At 40.7% G+C, this 21005-nt stretch overlaps 1 protein-coding gene across 1 annotated transcript in view; it reads right to left on the reverse strand.

Moving 5' to 3' along the window:
* LMNB1 (lamin B1) overlaps window positions 1-20784 on the reverse strand; it is a 40964-nt gene extending 20180 nt beyond the window's left edge. The window contains exons 1-3 of the mRNA XM_079779482.1: window positions 20072-20784; window positions 3008-3164; window positions 2313-2438 (exon numbers count right to left, since the gene is read on the reverse strand). Coding sequence (XP_079635608.1) covers window positions 2313-2438; window positions 3008-3164; window positions 20072-20430 — 642 coding nt within the window. The 5' untranslated portion in view covers window positions 20431-20784. The remainder of the gene's footprint in view (window positions 1-2312; window positions 2439-3007; window positions 3165-20071) is intronic.
* Window positions 20785-21005: the final 221 nt, after the last annotated feature.

Raw genomic sequence — 21005 nt, forward strand, 5'->3', positions numbered from 1 at the left:
GAAACTAATAAAGAAATGGCAGCATCTCAAGCCCTGAGAATTCTGTATTTCTTTTCAGTAGCACAGCTATTTATTTCTCTGAAGGCAAGAAATGGCCTGGGAGATGTACTAAAGTACCATGCAATTATGCATAACTATGTACACTGAATAGTAATCGGTTTTCTAAATTGTCATATTGATTGATGATCCTAAGGACACCTCTGAGAAAAATCCACATGAAAAGTTCAACTTGTAGGGACAACTTCAACTAGAAGATTTGTGCATAATAAACTCTTTTCTTAGACATACTAAGATGCAATAATAGGCAGAGCAAGCTAATTTACATGAGTTATTGTAAGAGCTGCTGCTGAGGTATCAATACCAACTGATACAGAACCTTAACAATTAGCACTTTACTATCTGGAGTACTTGTGACAATTCACTGTTAAAGAATAGAATGTAGGCATAATCCTTTGCTCTACGTTTTAAGGAACTGTCCAAAACTAGAATGTCTAGAAACACAAGCCCGGGAGTCAAGTTTCCATTCCAGCTTCCAGCTCTGAAAATACAACAGATCGTTCTTTAATGACAATAATTAAAGAGGCCACAAGAGGGGGGTATAACCCACTGAAGTTCTTGTTCCTGTATCATCTTACCGCAAGTGTTTTCCTATGCCTTTCCTCATCTTTCTTTTAACACTTCTTTGCAGAGGAAAATGCATTGGACAGAACCCGAAAACCAGGTTCAAATTCTAGTTCTGCTATTAACCTCCCAGGGCTCACATCTTTTTAATGAAGTGAAAAGCATGCAAATGAAAGGTTTAGTTCAGCAAATGTTGAGCACGTACTAATAATTTTGCCCTTTGTCTACCTCCCTTCCTCCTCTTCCTGGTTTTCTCCTTCCATTCTTGCCCCTTTAACTGTTCCTGATAAGGAACTTAAGTATATTTATGGAATAGAATTATATCTTCAATGTTAAAAAAAAAAGGAATATTTTAAATTCATTCTCAAGGCAAAAACTAACAAGATGTTCCCCAACGATGTACATTAGAAAGCTGAGATGAAAGGAGTCCACGCACAGCATCAGAATAAGTGGTAAATTACAATTTTAACAAAAATGTCGTCAACTTAATATAAAAATGTTTCCATTTATAAAGCAAACTGTTAACAAGCATATAGTAGCATTCACTAGTTTACAAGGAGCTTTCACACACAATAGTCCATTTTGATCTTCTCCACTCCTTGAAGAAAAAAACAGCAAGTATTGGCATTTCATTTTTAAATTAAAAAACAATTCAAGAGTTGCCCAAAGTCAGAATGGTTGGGAGTGCACTTAGTCCCAACAATACCTATTTTAATACTCTAGCATTATAAAAGTGGTCAGATTTCTAATATTTTTCTACAATAAAAAATTTAACTTATATAATAAATTCCTATTTTCAAATCATTGTTAATTATTGTTTTCAATATTATATTACTGCTACAAACATTTAATTACTTAACCGCATGTTTGCTCTGGGTTCATGCCAACCCTCTTCAATTTGGAGGAAATATACATTCCCCTTTCTCCAATTTTATTACTTCTTTTTTGGCAACACTTGCTGCCTTCAGCCCCCAAGGTTTGACCACAGGAGTTAAGGCGTGTAAATGATACCTTAGAATATACACAGACAGCTATAAATGTTATGGGCAGCAGCCTTCAAGAAGGCTCCCAACGGTTGCTGCCTCCTGGTATTCACGCCCTGTGTCATGATTGGAGAGCGAGATGGAGAGTGAAGATATATCACTTCTGGGATTAGCTTCCAGAAGATAATGAGGCCTCTGTCTTGCTCTTACTCTCTCCCTCATCACCACTCTTGGGAGAAGCCACATTGTGAGCAGCCCTCTGGAGAAGCCCTCGTTGAACTAACAGCTCCTGCCCACAGCCTGTGAATGAGCTAGGAAGCAGTTCCTCCAGCCCAGGTGAAAGCCTGACTGTAACCTCATGAGAGACCCTGAAGCATAACCATCCAGGGAGACAGCTCTCAGAATCCCTACCTCCAGAAACTGTGAAATAATAAAGGTCTGTGGTTTTAAGCTGCTAAGTTTTGGAGTAATCTGTTAGGCAGTAATACACAACTAATACAAATGCTTAAACAGTAATTAACTGCTGTGACTAAGCCTTTATAAATCAGATGAAGTAAAATCATACCTGTTTTCTCATTTGCAGCCTTTTAGCAGCAGTGCCTTGAAAAATTTACCTACAAAATTTCTCCCATTATTTACATATAAAGTTATAACAAAGCCTTTTGGGATCCCTCCGTTCCTTGAAAAAGTAAAATTATACACAGTTACCTCCTCATACATGTTTTTACGGAACTCCAAGTCCTCGGTAAGGCTCTGACAGCGATTCTCCAAATCCACTTTAAGCAGAGTTTCATCAGCTAACTGTTTTTTGGCAGCAGTCAAGGAGGCTTCCAACTAACATAAGGAAAAAGAATCGATGGAAATTATACAGCAATCATATAGTAATAAACTTAATAGATATGGATGGAATCCAATCAAGTATTGCAACTTCTATGTATTTACAAGTGTATGAGAGTCCCTCATGGTAACTTTTATCCTTAAATGTGTTCAGTTGCTGTCTCACCCACAGAGTGCCACACCAAAACACCTCTCAAATCTGGTAACTGGCAGCAGGGAATGAACAGAGACTTGTGACTTACATTTCAAACGCAAGCCCAAGATTTAGCTACACTTTCATCGTTTCCTGTGGCAGAGCACCGCATGACACCTTCTCTTTTCCCACCTCACATTCTGTTACAATGAAATAGGCTTTGAGAGCAAGAAGCAGAAGGCGCATAATCAAGACACAATGATTAAAGAGTGGAGGTGCTTTGAATATTAGCTACCTCGAGACCATCAGATAAGCCATAAAATAATCAAAATAAATTTTTTAAAATAATACAAAATAAACTTAAAAATCAATCAACCAAGAGAGGTAAGGCAATTACCCTGCCGCATATGGCTCAAGAGCAGCAGTTACTGACCTGGGCGATCTGATCCTTCAGATCCTCCAATTCGCTCTCTAAACTTTTCTTGTCACCAAGTGCAGTGGCCAGAGCCGCATCTTTAGAATTCAGTGCTGCTTCATATTCTCGGAGCTTCATCTGGGCTCCATTAAGATCAGATTCTTTCTTAGCGTAACTGCAAGACAAGTGAAGAAGCACAAGACATCAAATTCTACCCCTGACTTGAGGCCTTCTCCCACCCTGCTTAGGGGGAAACGGAAGAGGCCGTTTATCTAAAAGCTGCCATAACCTGCTAAAATCAGAGAAGCAACTCAGGAGCATTGTATCTCAAGTTCTGGGTGGACAACAGCTTTCCCTTTCAGTAAGTCCACGGGGACCAATGTACCACAATCCTGGTTATCTCTGAGAAAGAACACATGTGCCCCTTGTTCTATAAAAAGGAATTACATGTTTCTCTAAGAAGACTCTTTTTTTTTACATATATTTCTTAATCTATTAGTCAAATCACTATTCAGTTCTTCTTGTATAAAGATGCACTGAGGGGGAGGAATCAAAATAAAACAAAAACGGAATTTCTTCTAACTTCTTACTGGCTATCGCATCCACTACGGGCTCTTACACCATTGCCGTCAAACACACAGAGGGGCCTGCAGCCTGGAGGCAAAGTCAATCGTGGTTTTGGGTTCTATTCCTACAGTCTTACCACTAAGTTCCCCAACTGTACCCTTCAGTTTTTCATTGTTAAAATATTGTATGGATTCCATCCAGTAGTATGCTGGTAAATGTTTAATAACCAACTCTGGTGTGGGGGTGGGGGCGTTGGCATGTATGAGACATATATGCAGCATGTATATATGATTCTCAGACATTTTTAAAAAAATAAATATTTATTATTTTTAATACAATGAATATTACAAACCAAGATGAAAAGGACCTATAAATCAAGATATAAAGTGAGATTAAACAAGTGAAAATAAAGTTATTATAAAAAGCAATTTTGTAACTGGTAGCATATAGAAACTCCCTTGATATAAGAACTAACTGACCCCAAGCTTGCAAGCACTTTCCATTCCTTACATAGGAGGTGATTTTTAGGACTTCCTTAACTATAAATTAGTGTCTCTGAAGAAAAATTAATTATTTTAGTTTATATTATTAACTACCCAAAAAATGAGATCTAAATTGAGGTTTCTTTTTCTTTTAAATGTCACTTTTTATTAACTGGAGTTCTATATTATAATATTAAGGCTCCTTTGGATATATTTTGTCAAATAATTACCTCTTAAAGAAAAGTATTTTTTCATTCAAATAATTCTATTGTCATTAATTAGAAATTAATATCAAAATTCTCAATATATGCTCTTAATTAAAACTGCAATTGTAGATTATTTCTACTACTAATGTTTGAGTGGGCTAAAAGAGAAAATTTTAATTAACAGAAATTTTTTTAAATCTGTAATATTAAAATAAAGTGAACAAATCTGTCCAAAGGATAAGCAAATATAAAGAGAAGCTTTAATAGTATTCCTTTCTTACTCATTTTGGTATCATAAAACAACTATAGTCATAAAATCTCAGCAGTCATATCAGGTTTTTCTTAAATCCTTTATTTTAAAAAAACCACAAGGTGGCAACCTTTCACTGAAGATTTGTGGGAAAAAAATCAAGTTTTTTTTTTTTTTTTAATCCCATGTAGTCATTAATTTATAACCAAAAAGAATGCCTTGTTATGACAATTGCTGGGTCCTAGCTGGGAACTCCACAAAACAGAATCAATGCTTGTGGAGGAGCTATTATTTTATCCCACTGTTGAAATGACCAGAGCTGGGCAGGAATACATAGTATAATGCATATGATTTTTTAAAATGTTATGTATTCCACAATATTTACAAAAGCTACTGGCTCAAATTACTTAACAATTACGAACACTCTACTGCACCACTGTTCAATATTTAAATCTCATATCATAATGTGGTACTTTGCAATGGCAGGGGAGTGAACCGTGCTTCCCAGAAACCAAATAGCCCACCAAGGATACTGAACACACACAAACACAGACACATAATATCACTCCAACTTCACAGATCCTCCAATTCTGTGTGTTTTACTTCATTGATTTAATGGATATAATTAATGTACATGGTTCCAGATCCAGAATGCTAAACCACAAATGAAAGATACTGCACAACACCTTGTGGAGTACAGGAAATACGAGGAGCCAAAAAAATTAAGAGAGTGCACCTAATGACTAGAATACGCTGGCTTCTTCAACAAAAATCATGACCAGATATGACAAGGAGTGGACTAAAGGGGATGAGTAGGATATGCTATAAATGTGTGATACCTGGAGTCACCCAAGGTAACAGCTGAAATTTGATGTCAAGTTCTTTGTTACTTATACCACTGTTATTTTGTAAAAATATACATTGTTCCATTACAGATTCTTTCCTAAAGCTGTAACTTTGACATTACTGAACATATTAGGAAGATACAAATCAGAATTAGAAGTGTGCTTAAAATTGTTTTCCATGTTTATATGCCCTGGCTCAAGGGGAAAGAGGAAGAGAGTTGGATACTATGTCTGCTTCTTGCACATCTATGTTACACTTATCATACAAGTCTGTACTTGTGCAAGTACTTAGCTACCTCAAGAGACTGAGAACTCATTGCGGGTTCTACATGGATAATCTAAACTAATAAAATAAAAAGATGCAAATTGACTTACCTTCGCAACACCCACCAGCCAATCAGGAGTGAGTATGCAAATTAACTCAACAAAGAGGGTGGATTAATTTGCATACACAGGCACTGAGCAGCCGGGCCGGGTGGGACACTTGCGTCATCACCATGGCAACGATGCAGGCGTTCTACCAGCTCCAGGCCTCTGGGCAGTGTGGGAAGGCAGAAAGGCGGCTCTGGCCTGAGCGAAGGTGGTGCCGCAGCCAGGGGAAGGAAGGCCCATTCTTGCACAAATCTTCGTGCATTGGGCCTCTATAGTTTATAAATGACGACTGTTTTGGTAGTCTCAAATAGTCTCCCCCAAAACCCATTCTGCCTTTTTTTTTTTTTAATATATTTTTTATTGATTTTTAACAGAGAGGAAGGGAGAAGGGATAGAGAGCTAGAAACATCGATGAGAGAGAAACATCGACCAGCTGCCTCCTGCACACCCCCCACCGGGGATGTGCCCGCAACCAATGTACATGCCCTTGACCGGAACCTGGGACCCTTCAGTCCACAGACCGACGCTCTATCCACTGAGCCAAACGGGTTTCGGCCCATTCTGCCTTTTTTATGCTATGTAAAATATCATGTATTTTCCTAAAAATAAATAAATAACTGTGATACTTTTATAATCTCTAAAAGTTGCATTCCTAGATGTCCTCCCTATCGTCGGCCAATCTCCTAGGTTAGATGGATAATGAAAAAATTCATAAGATTACACTCGCTCAGAAGCCATGAATCAGTGAGTTTTATGGGCCACATAAGCTGCCAAAATACCAAGGCCCTGCAGCAAGTTAACATCTTGAACATAATCTTGTCCGTTTTCTAACAGCCTTATTATTTTTCATTCATTAAAAGTCCTGCAGGAAGTCCTGACCTAACTGTGAGTCCCTGAACTAAGTGCAGAAACCTGCAGAACTGACATCCTAAACCACGCACAGGAACTGGCTGCAGCTCTCACCTAAGCAGATGAACAACTGACAATGCCCAGGAACAGAGAGCGTCTTAGACAGGAATCCAGGGCCAGTGGGCATTCCTCTTTGACTCTGTTTCATAACTGGATTTGTTCAGTGTGACTGACCTGCCTAAGGTAGTCCTACCTCCAGATAAGGCCTTTCTGTGTTTTCATCTAAATTCAACATGTGCATCTAACACTAAAAATATGCACACTACATAGAAGTCAAAAACATACCCATTTACTGTAGATGTTTACAGAAGAACCAATATTCCAGCTGCAGGCAGGGAGAGAGATTTATAAAGTGTAGTTGACAATGGAAAAAATATCCTCGGGTGAGGATTAACAAAAATAAAGGGGAAAAAAATGTAGTTGATATTCTATACCAGTGATGGCGAACCTATGACACACGTGTCAGCACTGACACGCGTAGCCATTTTTGATGACACGCGGCCGCTAAGGCGTCCGCATGCCAAGGATGAAACATTTGCTGCTCCTGAGGATGAAACATTTGCGAAATAATGTTTTTTCCTCAAAGTGACACACTACCCGAGTTATGCTCAGTTTTTTGGCGAAGTTTGACACACCAAGCTCAAAAGGTTGCCTATCACTGTTCTATACTAATTAAGAATGCCCTGTCCTAACTGGTTTGGCTCAGTGGACAGAGCGCCGGCCTGCAGACTGAAGGGTCCTGGCTTCGATTCCAGTCAAGGGCACATGCCTGGGATGTGGGCTCGATCCCCAGTAGGGAGGAGTGCAGGAGGCAGCCAATCAATGATTCTCTCATCATTGATGCTTCTATCTCTCTCTCCCTCTCCCTTTCTCTCTGAAACCAATAAAAATATTTTTAAAACAAAACAAAAACCCCACAGAGTTACATTAAGCAATTCAATTTCAGAGACCTAAATCATAAATGATCTCTTAGTTGGCTGAATAACATACCTAGAAAAAGCTATATAAAGTTAGTTTCTGGCTAATAAATGTCATTTCCATTAAATTTGTCAAAGATTATGATACTGCATATATAAAAAAGTGGACAGGGGCAATTATTTGTGTTTAATAAATGCTTGCTCAATGAATAAAATCTGTTGGAAGTATTGGTGCTTATGGAAAAATCCATCCAAGGTATAATATTGATGTCATAGACTTAATCCTATAGCCTTTTAAAAGGCTATACATTCTAAATTTAAGGGATTTAAAAACAAGACTTAGCAAAAATGGTTCTATTAAAATTGTTATTTTTAATCATATCCACAAAGATTTTTCTTTAAAATCTATTTTAGAGAGGAAGGGAGAGAGAGTAACATCGACGTGATTGGTTGCTTTCTGTATGCACTGCCTGGGCATCAAACTCACCTCCTGGGATTTTGCCCTGACCAGGAATAGAGCCCATCACCCTATGGCGAACAGGACATGGCTCCAACCAGCTGAGCCGTAGCAGCCAGGGTGCAAACAAGGATTTTTAAATCCCTCAAAACAGACCCACTCTATATGGAGAACAGGGCCAATCAGACCGGCTGTTTGAGCTCTTTGCTTTAATTTACCTTACGGTTCTTCTGAACAGCTGTCTCATGGCAGCTGAACACCACTCAACACTAGTTGGTTATTCCAGTGACTATCAGATCATTCAGCTTCTGAGGCTCTCTTCACCCTTCAGAATGAACATGCCCTTTATCTAGCCATGGCCCGGACTTTTAGAGAGAAAATACCCTTTTTCTGTAACTTTATTTTTGAAACTTTATTAAGATAAAGTTATTAATATGCCCAAACAAAAACTTCCTGTCCTAAAATTTGTATGAAACTACAAAAAAAATCCCAAATAGCCAAAGCAATCTCGAGGAAAAAAGAACAAAGCTGGAAGTATCAGTTTCTGATTTCAAACTATACTACAAAGCTATAGTAATCAAAACAGTATGATATTGGAACAAAAACATACACAGACCAATAAACAGAACTGACAGCCCAGAAATAACCCTTACAAATATGGATACAAATTAGATTCTCTAATGCATCTATAAGTATATAAAAGAAGAAAAGTGTCTTGGGGCCACCTTCTTTGTCCTTGCGCAATTTTCCTGCTAACGTGCAAGGTCCTTAAAACCTGACGTTTTTCTGTCCTTTTGTCTATAACACACACACACACACACACACACACACACACACACACACACACTACAGTAACTTTGCAGTACATTTGGAAAACAGGAATTGAGTCCTCCCTCCAATTTTGTTCTAATAACATTTCCTTTATCAGTTTATATCACAAATGCTTAGCTGAATGAAATGTGTATTTTATGTGCATTTCCATATGTATTTTAAAGTCATCCTGTCAATTTCTGCAAAAAAAAGGGTAGCTGTGATTTTGATAGAGATATCATTGAATCTGTAGGTCAACTGGGGGAGAATTACCATCTTAATATTAAGTCTTTCAATCCATAAACATGGAATGTCTTTCCATTTATTTAGGTTTTCTTTCATTTCTTCCAACAATATCTTATAGTTTTCAGTGTACAAGTCTTGCACTTCCTCTGTTCAATTTATTCCTAAGCATTTCATTCTCTTTGAGTCTGTTGAAAATGGAGTTTTTGTAATTTCATTTTTGGACTGTTTATTGCTAGTGTACAGAAACACAATTGAGTTTTGTACCTTGTTCTTATATCCTGTAACCTTGCTGAACTTGTTTATTAGCTCTCCAGATCTTTCTGTTTTTTTACGGATTCCCTAGGATTTCCTATTTATGAGATTATCATCTGTAAATAGACATAGTTTTACTTCTTCCTTTCCAATCCAAATGTCCTTTATATCTTTTTCTTGCCTAAGTGCCTAGTTCAAACCTCCAGTACAATGGTGAATAAAAGTGGTGAGTGGGCAATCTTGCCTCATTCCTGATCTTAGGGAGAAAGCAGGCAGTCTTTTCCATTAAGTATGACGTTAGCTAGATTTTTCATAGGTAACCCTTTATCAGGTTAAGAAGTTCCCTTTTATTGATTTGAGTATTTTTATTATGAAAGAGTAGTATACTTTGTCAAATACTTTTTCTGCGCCTATTGAGATGATTATAGGGTTTTTGTGCTTCATTCTATTAACATGGTGTGTTACATTCTTGACTTTCCTAGACTGACCAACCTTGCACTCCCAGGACAAATCCCGCTTGGTGGTGGTACGTAATCCTTTTACACATGGGTGGGTTTGTTTTGCTAGCATTTTGGGGGGAATTTTTGCACCTATATTCATAAGGGTGAAGTTTTTCTGAAACAGTCCATTTTGTTTGCTGGGTGTCATGAGGCAGTTGTCCACACAACAGCCGTGGCAGCTTCCTGGTCCTGACCTGCAAGCTATGTGCTGCTTTCTTAAATTCAGTCGTTCTAGTCATGGCCTCAGACATTAAAGCTCCCAAAGAAGGTAAATTCTACAGTGTTCTAGCCCTATGTTGTGGGGGGGCAGAAGAGTGGGGGGAGGTGGAAGAGGGTATAGGGGGGACAGATGGTGATGATTCGACTCTTTCCCTACCTCTCGGGCTATTATTTACCATCTCCTCGGCCTCGTCCTCATATGTAGATGTTTTCCATGTCTCTGACTTTGCCCTTCTTCTCTTTTCTCTACCCCCAAATATCACCCATGCTCCAATCCAAGCCTCTCTTCAGAGCTCAGGAGAGGTACTCCAAATTGCCACTGACATCTCCATCTGGAAGTCCAACCAACAGCACTCAGTCACTAATCCTGAGTAGGGTCCCCCAAACCTGTTCCTTCCCCATCAATCTCTGTTAAGAGCAACACTATCTCCCCCGGCACCTAGTCATGGAAATAGTCACCTTAGATTCTATTCTTCCTAACCCCACAAATCTACTTTCTGTCCTTCTCCATTGCCTACCTCAGTTCAGGAGTCACCTCATTACTCCCCAAGTGTCCTTACTAGTGTTTTTACCTCTACTCTTATTTCCTTCCACAGAATAGCCATACTTATGTCACTCTTATGCCTAAAATTCTTGAGGCACCTCATTACATAAAAGCCAACCCTATATATAAACACCTTATTTATGTATATACTAGTGGCCCAGTGCACGAAATTTGTGCATGGGGGCTGGGGGAGGGTGGTATCCCTCAGCCCAGCCTGCACCCTCTCCAATCTCAGACCCTTAGGGGAATAACTGGCAAGTCGGACAGCCCTCTCACAATCCGGGACCACTGGCTCCTAACCACTCACCTGCCTGCCTGCCTGATCGCCCCCTAACTGCTCCCCTGCTGGCCTGATTACCCCCAAGGCTTTTATTAGTATAGATGGCTCTAGTTCAATGACCTATTTGCCATCCAGGACAACACCCTCTCCCAATGTTTTCCTTTAGATGTCAACTCCTACTTACTTCCCAACACTCAGCTCAGATATCACTACCTCCCCAATTCCCCTGAGACATCTTTGAAACCTTTGCAAAGCTCCTAGTTGGCCTTGGGTGGTAGTCTCTGTCCACCCATAGCACTATGTGGTTACTGCTCAGCACTTATTACACTGTATTAGTGTATCACATTTAAAGTATCACAATACTGTAGTATTTGTTGTCTACCTTCTACACTAGACTGGAAGCAACTTGATAACAGAGATTGAGAGCCCCGCCCTCTATCCCCAGCATCTGGCTCAAGGCCTGGCACATAGTGCCTGTTCCACAATTAGAGCATCTAGCATTGTACCTGGCAAGCACAATAAGCACAAAATGAATGTTGGCTCTTGTCCTGCATCTTACACAAGTATTTTAATCTCTCTAGGTTTCAATTTATATATTTACAAGTGAATTGTTTAGATCAGATGATACAAGACCCAACAGTGCCGTAATTCTATCTATGATCAATAAACCCAAAAGCTACTGACGACCAAAAATTAAATTTAAAAAAGCCCATTTAAATATATTAGCTAAAGAAAACCTCTGTTTTCATGTAGCCCTATACCAAAAATATTGGCAGAAATCTAAGATTATAACCTGAATTTTTATCTTTTTACTCCTTTATGCTAGCAACATGAGCATAATAAAAATGACCAAGAACCTTCAGAAATTAAAATTAAATTCATCCAAATAGGAAATGGACACTCGTCTGCTACTAGTGGCATCAAAAATTGGCAAAATTGTATAACTTTATCTAGTGGTTAACATTTAACCAGTAAATTAGTTAATATTTAACCATTCAGTTAACCAGAGGAAAAATCCTAATATTGTCATGGCCCCTATGGCCTCTGAGAAATTGGGTAGCTGTACTTACCTGCAAAGCCTTAGTCACAGCAAAGTGAAGTGGCCAATAAAGGTTAGCGATGAGATCTTCAAAATATGTTCAGTAATGGTATCACACATTTACCGACGTGTAAAATGTTCATAAAATAGTGTTGATGAATACAGGTTACATACCCACACTTATCATCAACCCATTTTTTTTGTTAATGTGATGGAGAGGAAAACTTTTAGGACTTATATTTCTGAGAGATAGAACTAAGGGCGATTTTTATTTTCCTCTTGGCGTTTTATCCGTATTTTGTAGTTTTCCATAATGAACATATAATTTTTATGTAATAAAAACGTTAACTTTCAAAAATTCCCCACATATAACAGCCAAAACTATTGCTCACTCCTTACCCCAATTATACAGATGAGGAAATAAAGGCTCAAAGAATTAAGTGCCTATCCCAAGTCACCAAAAACAGGAAATTGCAACTTCAGGTGGTGCTTTTGTTTGATACCACCCTATCTCAGCTATTGTGATGGACATGGTCCCAGTCATACTTGCTAGTAGCAACTCAGCATGCACATGCATTCTTACTTATGAAAACACACAAATCCAAATTTCCCTTACCCTAACCGGTTTGGCTCAGTGGATAGAGCGTCGGCCTGCGGACTCAAGGGTCCCAGGTTCAATTCCAGTCAAGGGCATGTATCTTGGTTGCAGGCACATCCCCAGTAGGGGGTGTGCAGGAAACAGCTGATTGATGTTTCTCTCTCATCGATGTTTCTAACTCTCTCTCCCTCTCCCTTCCTCTCTGTAAAAAAATCAATAAAATATATTTAAAAAACAAACAAATTTCCCATCAGTAGTTTCCTTACTAATGTAGTAACAAATGCTGTTTTTCCCAAAGGAATACACTAAGTATGCTTGATCCTTCTACCTCAAAACTATCTTTCTCAAATCAATGATGCTTGTGGATGGAGGTAGAAAGTCTACAAACCTTCAGATCCACATGTATCATGAGAAAACATAATCAACATTATCCTTTATTCTATTTGGAGAAAAAAAAACTTTTATTTTCATAAGGTAAATTATATTTTTAAAGCATCAATTGTTTCTAAAAATATGAAATTATGCTATTATTATTAACAAAATTTGTGTACAATATGTCAAAGATGATTTTGAAAACATTGGCTTTCAAGCCTAACAACTGTGTTTCGTGGGCCATCCTTTTTCAAGTCGGGGTGTGTGTGTGTCTGTGTGTGTGTGTGTGTGCGCGCGCTTAATGAAGGCACAGTGAGTTGCTCAACATCTCAAATGGTCCTACAGCATTCATTATTTTAGAGACATACCAATGAGCCCCCATCACCATTTTTCTAATTCAGTTATAATTTTCAAAAAGAGAAACCTACAGTTAATTTTGCAGTTTTTCAAGCTTTAATATCTACCATAAACCAAATGAGGAATAAAAGAAAAGTTCTGAAGCCCTAGCCAGTTTGGCTCAGTGGATACCGCGTCTGTTTGTGGACTGAAGGGTCCTGGGTTCAATTCCAGTTAAGGGCATGTACTTCAATTGCAGGTTCCCGGCCCTGGTCGGGGTGCATGCAGGAAGCAACCAACCAATGTGTCTCTCTCACATTGATGTTTCTCTCTGTCTCTTCCTCTCCCTTCCACTCTCTCCAAAAGTCAATGGGAAAATATCCTCAGGTGAGGATTAACCAAAAAAAAAGAAAAAGAAGGAAGGAAGGAAGGAAGGAAGGAAGGAAGGAAGGAAGGAAGGAAGGAAGGAAGGAAGGAAGGAAGGAAGGAGAGAGAGGAAGAGAGAAAGAGAGAGAGAAAATATAAATTTTAAAAAGAAAATAATAATAAAATACAAATTGATAATCTCTTTTATGCATTTTTAGAGTTCTAAAACTTATATTTACATTAATTCATTTGGTAACAAAACCAGACCTGAATGAATGTGAGTCTATTTTTAGATGTCTTTCTCCACTTACTGTGACTATTAATATCTTTCCCTGCAGAAATATCTGTTTCATGATGACGTGCTACCCTAGACCCCACTGGGGGTGTCATACACAGTATATGCATCATATTACCTTATTAAAATGGGAATTGTTTTTACTTCCAAAACACATCTAGCAGCAGGGGTTTTGCATAAGATTATGGACCCTTATCACTGAAGGAAAAAGAAATGTATGCAGCCACAAAATTAGTTACTGAAATCAACACAATTTTGTTGTGTCTCCTTTTCCTGCATATTTGGTTAATACTGAAATTCTGAAATAGGTCAATCTTTCTTTACTTTTTTCTTTCAAGTGCTGACTGATGGCATACATCATCATTCTTGAAAACCCCAAAAAAGCTTCCAATGAAATATAAACTCGGACTGAACTGGAGTAGCTGTATCGTAGATCAGAGAGCTGTTGTCGGATGGATCTAAAGACCAGCTTCAGTGGAGGCTGTTGTCAAATTCTCTCCAGCAAGGCCAAGTGTCTCCATGAATTTTCTGTCTTTGAGGGATATTGTGTACTGAGGAAACCAAAGGGACTGAGTAATTCTGGAATCTATAATTCTCAAGACTGTTGACTTAATCTAAAACCATCAAAATGATAGACTGATTACAACACTCTGGCTCCAAATAAAAAGTTAAGTATAGAAAATTACTTTTAAGCAAATAAAAAACCTCAATGGACCAAAGAGAAATAAGACATTTCTTTCTTTTCATCATACAAATTGTACTTCAATTATTGCTCAAAATTAACTGATTTCCAAGATGATGATTTACTATGCACAGGTATTAGCCCCCCAACTAGACCATAATAAAAAAGCAGTAAAGTATTTGATGCACCAAAGTGAATAGGAAAAGAATCATTAGGTGACATTTCAGCAAATTTCTAGAATAAATGTAGATTAAAGTACCTGTCACAGAACATGAACACAGGAACTACAGGGGATAGTGAGGCACACTTAAAATAGAGGGATTAACTCAAGGAACAGCTTTGCAGGTGGCCCTGCTCAGCACCCTTTACCTTAACTGCAGGCCCTCCAACAAGCTGGCCAGCAACACACCCTATTCAATCAGAGAGATCCTAATTTGTTCTTCTATTCAGAAAATGCAGAGGAATTACCTGAATGATAACAGCAGTAATACTCAACCATTACCTAGGGCTTTATTTGTAAATGTAGGATCAAAATCAGTAGCAAGAAGAAAAAAACAAACAAAAAAAGTCAAACAAAAAGAATAAGTGGCCAGAAAGGAAAAAGAGATAATCCAATTCACAGAAGAGAAATTTAAGAAGAAAACCTTAAATATTATCATTATCCTCAGAGTAAAGAAAACAATGCATTCTGAAAATAGAAACGGTATAAAATAAATATCTTTTCAAAAATATTTCTTAAAATTAAAAGTATGATTTATGCCTTTAAAATGTCACTATTGTGATGGAGAAAATAGACAAAGTAATTTCACAGAATGAAAAAAAAAATTATGAGAAAAAAAGAAACCAAAGGGCTCAACATCCCAAATAGAGAAAACAAAGAAAACGGAGCACAGAAAAGGTATGGACTAAAGTAAGTTTCCCAAAGCTAAATAAAGATTGTGCTTACACTGAAGGGACCCCCTTATAACAGCTAGGATGCATGACAGAATAGCCATACCTAGCCCTATCACCATGCAATCTCAGGAAACCAAAAACTTCTAAAAACTTCCAGAGAAGAAAAGCAAAAGCAGCTACCAAAAGAAAATAACTGTGACTGGTCTTAGACAGTAACAACACTGGATGCTGAAAAAATGGAGCAATATGATACTTTTCAAATTCTGAGAGGGAAAATGTTAAACCAGTATTCTATATCTAGCCTATCATCAAAGCATGAGACAAAGTTATTTTCAAAGACACAGGAATCACATAGTTTATCTCCTGCCATCTTTTCTGAATAAATTACTTAAGGATGTTCTCCAACAAAATGAAGGAAGGAACCAAGGAAAGGAAATACATGACCTAGGAAGAAGCTGGATCTAAATTCAGTAAATTCCTAGGATGTCTGTCAACTGCATGTCGTAAGAGCAGAGTTCCAGGGAAGAAAGTAGACTTAGGTAATAGATATTATGATTACATATATTTAAAGGGTTTGAAGATATACTGAAGGGCAAGTACTTCACTTAACAACAAAAAGTAAAAGGCTACTTAGGAACAAAATTATACAAGGCATGCCCAGGGTTGAAATATGAAGCAAAATAAAATGGGGCATGTTTTGAGCAATGATGGCATATTAGAAAGAAAGAAAAAATACAGTATCCCACCCACAGTCAACCACAATCCAAAAAAATTAAATGGAAAATTCCAAAATTAAGTGTTTTGGATTTTTTAAATAGTTTTATTGATTTTTAGAGAGAGAGGAAGGGAGAAAGAGAAACATTGATGTGAGAGTGGAACGTCCATGGGCTACCTGCTGCACACCCCCTACCACCAGGAATGGACCCGCCGCCACCCGGGCATGTGCCCTGACCAAGAATGGAACCAGCAACCTTTTGGTGTACTGGATCTTTCCCAACTGAGTCACTGGTCAGGGCCAGAAATAAGTTGTTTTTTTAATTTATCTTTATTGTTGAAGGTAAATTGCAAGCTGTTCTGAGTAAATGTGATAAAATCTCATTGTTCTGCTCCATCCCACCCAGAATGTAAAGCATCCCTTTATCCAAGGTATCCATGCTATATATTGTACTTAGCACTCTCCGTTATCAGATCAACTGCAGAGTATCTCAGTGCATGTGTTCATGTAACCCTTATATACTTAATAATGGCCCCAAAATGCGAGAGTAGTGACACTGACAATTCAGATATGTCAAAGAGAAGCCTAAACTGCTTACCTTAAGTGAAAAGGTGAATGGTTTTGACTTAATAAGAAAAAAATCTTAAATTTTGAGCTTGCTAACCTCTACAGTAGGAACAAATATTTCATCCGTGAAATTGTGAAAGAAAAGAAACCTGTGTTAGTTTTTATACAGAACCTCAAACTGCAAAAGTTACAGCCATAGCCCCAGCTGGTTTGGCTCAGTGGATAGAGCGTAAGCCTGAGGACCATAGGGTCCCAGGTTCTATTCTGGTCAAGGGCATGTATCTCGGTTGCAGGTTCTTATCCGGCCTGAGCCCTGACTCATTCAGGAGACAACCAATCAATGTGTTTCTCTCACGTCAATATTTCTGTCTCTCCCTCACTCTTCCACTCTCTCTAAAAATCAATGGAAAAATATCCTCAGGTGAGAATTAAAAAAAGAAAGTAAAGTTACAACCACAGTGCGTAATAAATTAAGATGATAAAGCCATTAAAATTTATGTGTGGAATATAGAAAACGTTCTAATTGATGGCAAGATGTACCAGAATGCATTGAGCCTATATGAAACTTTAGCAAGGGATCCCTTGAAAGGAGTGACCACACTCACATAACTTTTATTACAGTGTATTGTTAGAATTGTTCTATTTTATTATTAGCTATTGTTCTTAATCTCTTACTGTGCCTAACTAACTTAATGAACTTTATCATAAGTACATGTTTATAAGAAAAAACGAACAATATACAGTATATCTAAAGGGTTCAGCACTATCCCCAGTTTTAGGCATCCAATGGGAGGTCTTGGAACGTAGCCCCATCTTATAAGGGTATGCTACTGTACATCTAATCCTGACAATAGGAATATATGTACAGATTTAAGAAAACTATAATCCCAGGACATTATTCAGCATCTCAGATTATTTTCGAATGTCAACCCCTCAGACAGGCCTTTCTTAACCACACTTTTGCTTCGCCCCACTTTATTTTTATTCCCCTAGCGTCTGTTATTATCTAACATTAAATCACATGCATTATGTCATTGATTCCAATACACACATTCTTCCCACTTTAATCCCATTGAAACCAGCAGGCATCTCACAGTCTACACATCGCATTTTACAACTAGTCAGCCAGATGGCAGTCTTGTTACTGGGTGAAAAACCTCCCAAGGATACCCTCTGGAAATATTTAAAAAGCATCAGCATCAAAATGCCTCCGATTAAATGAAATGCAATATTTATTTTCTTACTGGGTATCTCCCCTACTGTCCTCTGAGAAAGGTAAGGGTAGTAACTTTTTGTTTTGTTACTTTTGGGGGCAGAGTAGAGGGGTGTAATCTTTGTATCCTCCACTAACTCTTTTTGTAATCTTTGTATCCTCCACACACAGAACAGTGTCTGGCATGTAATAGATACATAATCAGTGCTACATTTTAACATCTCTGAAACTAGGATGGGTCCAACAGGATGGTTCCTACATAACTAGCCCTGATGTGTTTTTTCTTCTTAGTAGTACACATAACAATGGTGAGTCATACAACAGCATCTAAGATTTGAAGAAATTCATTAACAAAAAATTTATAGGAAAATGGAGACAGTCGTGTGAGTGAATGGACTCATTTTAAAACATGACATGCATTTACCAAAGGTTGGTAAATACAAGAAACAGAAATATAAGCTTATGATTTTAAAAGATTTTATTGATTTTTAGACAGGAAGGGAGAGGAGGAAAGAGAAACATCTATGTGAGAGTGAAACATTGATGTGAAACATCGATGGGCTGCCTCCTGCACAGCCCCTTCAGGGAATCCAGCCCCAGGAAGCCTGGCATGTGCCCTGACCAGGGAATCGAACTGGCAACCCTTTCAGTGCATGGATGATGCCCAACCAACTTAGCCACACAGGCCAGGGCAGCTTATGCTTATTTTCTGAGTTATGGAACTAAATACTTAAAGAAATAAACACAAAAAGGGCCAAACATGGTTGCCTCATGGAAAGAGGCAAGAGACTATTTTAGTTTTTCAGTAAATCAGTCTGTATTTTTTAATATATTTTATTTTTACCAAGTGCACATACCTTTTTATGAACCGTTCTTATGAGTGTTTAGTAACGGGGAAGTACAGATTCGCACCTACAAAATCAGCGACTGAGACAGTCATTCACACGGATACAGATAGAAAGACATCCAGGAGCAGAGTCAAAGTCAAAATCGATTTTCATTTGGCAAGATTTCACTTGGCAACGAGGATGGAGACCGTGAATTCTGGATTCGAATTTAGCACATTTCTAAAGCCTGATATCAACACTAAGTTGCTTAATGACGACAATTATGCCATTTTGCTCATCAGAAAGTGAAGGTAGGATCAGCAAAGGCTTGCAAGTCTACCCTTGTGCACTGGAATGAAAGTCAGACCCCTTACTTAGGTGGAGTAACTACGAGTTCTCCCTCGCCACAACACTCCACATTTACACAACACCCTTTGACCGGCCCTGGCCTGTCATCACTATGACAGACGCGGGGAATGAGAATGAGCATGGTCTTCCACCATTACCAGAAAGACCGACCGACCATTAGTTATGGGGATGCAAAAACTAGGGAAGGGGCTGCTGCCTGGGGGGTAAGAGGTTCACGGATCAGAGAATGGAGGCCACGACATGCAAAAACCCAGCTTGTGGCCCCGTGCTCAGAAGCACCGAAGGGTCCCGCCTGTCTCCGCAGAAAGGACATCTTTCCCCGGTGAAAGCTAAACGAGCTCGAAAACCCAACTGGCCCCGCGCCGGCAGTGGCGCGCAGCTCAGACCCCGCCCCTCCGTCCTCTCTCAAGGCAGGCGCAGAAAGATCACAAAATGTCACAGGGCCCAGACTAAGCGCGCCAAGGCGGGACCCACCCCCGGGAGACCGGGACATTTAAGGCATGTCCCTCCCCTTCCTCCCTCCGCCCAGCGCAAAACTCATTCATTCTTAAGGCGGGCGGCAAATCCTCGCGGACTAGCCACCTCGGCACGGCAAGCCCACTAGACGCTTTGTCTCGCGCCCCGCCGGAACCTGGGGCGCGCATTGGAGCGCGCGCCCGGGCGTCACCTCCCCACACCTAGGAGGGCACGTTGCCCGGCCCTGCTCCGTATCCAGGATCAGGAAACGTGCCTTCAGTCCCACCATCGCTACAATTCAAGCCCCCTCCGCCACCCTTGCGCCCACTAAGAAACACTAGATTCTTTCTCCTTCCCGGAGATGGAGACCCTACCCCCCCTTCGGAAGGGCGTGGGCACGCTGGGCCTCGATCTCCCTCTCCGAGGTTCTCGAGGCCCCCGCGGGCTGCGCCCCCAGCCCCTGCGCGTGCTAACGCGGCGGCCACGCGAGGACTCACTTGAGAAGCAGCTGGTCGTGCTCGGCCTTGAACTTGCCCAGCTCTATCTGCAGCCGGGCGCGCTCGCGGGCAGTGTCGTCCAGTGCGCGCCGCGCATCTGCCAGCTCGGTCTCGTAGAGCGCCTTGAGGCCGGTGAGCTCCCGGCCGCGCACCTCCTCCCGCTCCGTCACCTGCAGCTGCAGCGCGCTGTTCTCCGTTTCCAGGCTGCGCACCTTGTCGATGTACACGGCCAGCCGGTCGTTGAGCTCGCGCAGCTCCTCCTTTTCCTGCAGCCGCGACAGCCGCGTGGGGCTCAGCGGCGTGGTGGGAGCGCCAGCGCGGCTGCCTGTGCGCGGCGGCACGGGGGTCGCGGTCGCCATGGCGGGCGGCGGGGCGATCGGCGCAGAGCGGGGAGGCCGCGGGCAGCACGGGGACACGCAGCAGGCTGGAGGGAGCGACGCCGGGACCGAAGGCACCCACCGGCGATCCGCGATGGTGGGAGCGGGGTTACAGCACAAAGGGCAAAGGGGAAGACTACGAATCAATCAGTCGTAAAATGCCCTTTGTAAGAAAACACGCGCGCGCGCGCACACACACACATACACTCAAACACGCACGAAGGAAGACACGGGGCAAGGGTGACCGGGAGGGCCGATCTGGGTCCGCGCGCCGCCGCCGCCGCCGCCGCCGAGTCTCCCGCCCGTAGCACTTTGTTTCCTCCCAGGCGGGGCGGAGAGGCGGGCGGGCGGCGCGCGGCGGGGGCGGGGGCGGGGGTGGCGCGGCCCGAGCGGGGCAGTCACCCACTGGGCGGGCGCGCGCGGAGCCCACGTGACCGTCGCCGACCAATGGGGAGCCGGCGGGGCGCTCTTGCGGCTCCGGAGCCGGGCCCGTAAATTCAAACTCGGGCCCGCAGGCAGCCGTTCGCTGGGCGCGCGGAGCGGGGCGTGGTGGAAGG

Source organism: Cnephaeus nilssonii (assembly GCF_951640355.1).
Source record: "Cnephaeus nilssonii genome assembly, chromosome: 2".
Lineage (NCBI taxonomy): Eukaryota > Metazoa > Chordata > Mammalia > Chiroptera > Vespertilionidae > Cnephaeus > Cnephaeus nilssonii.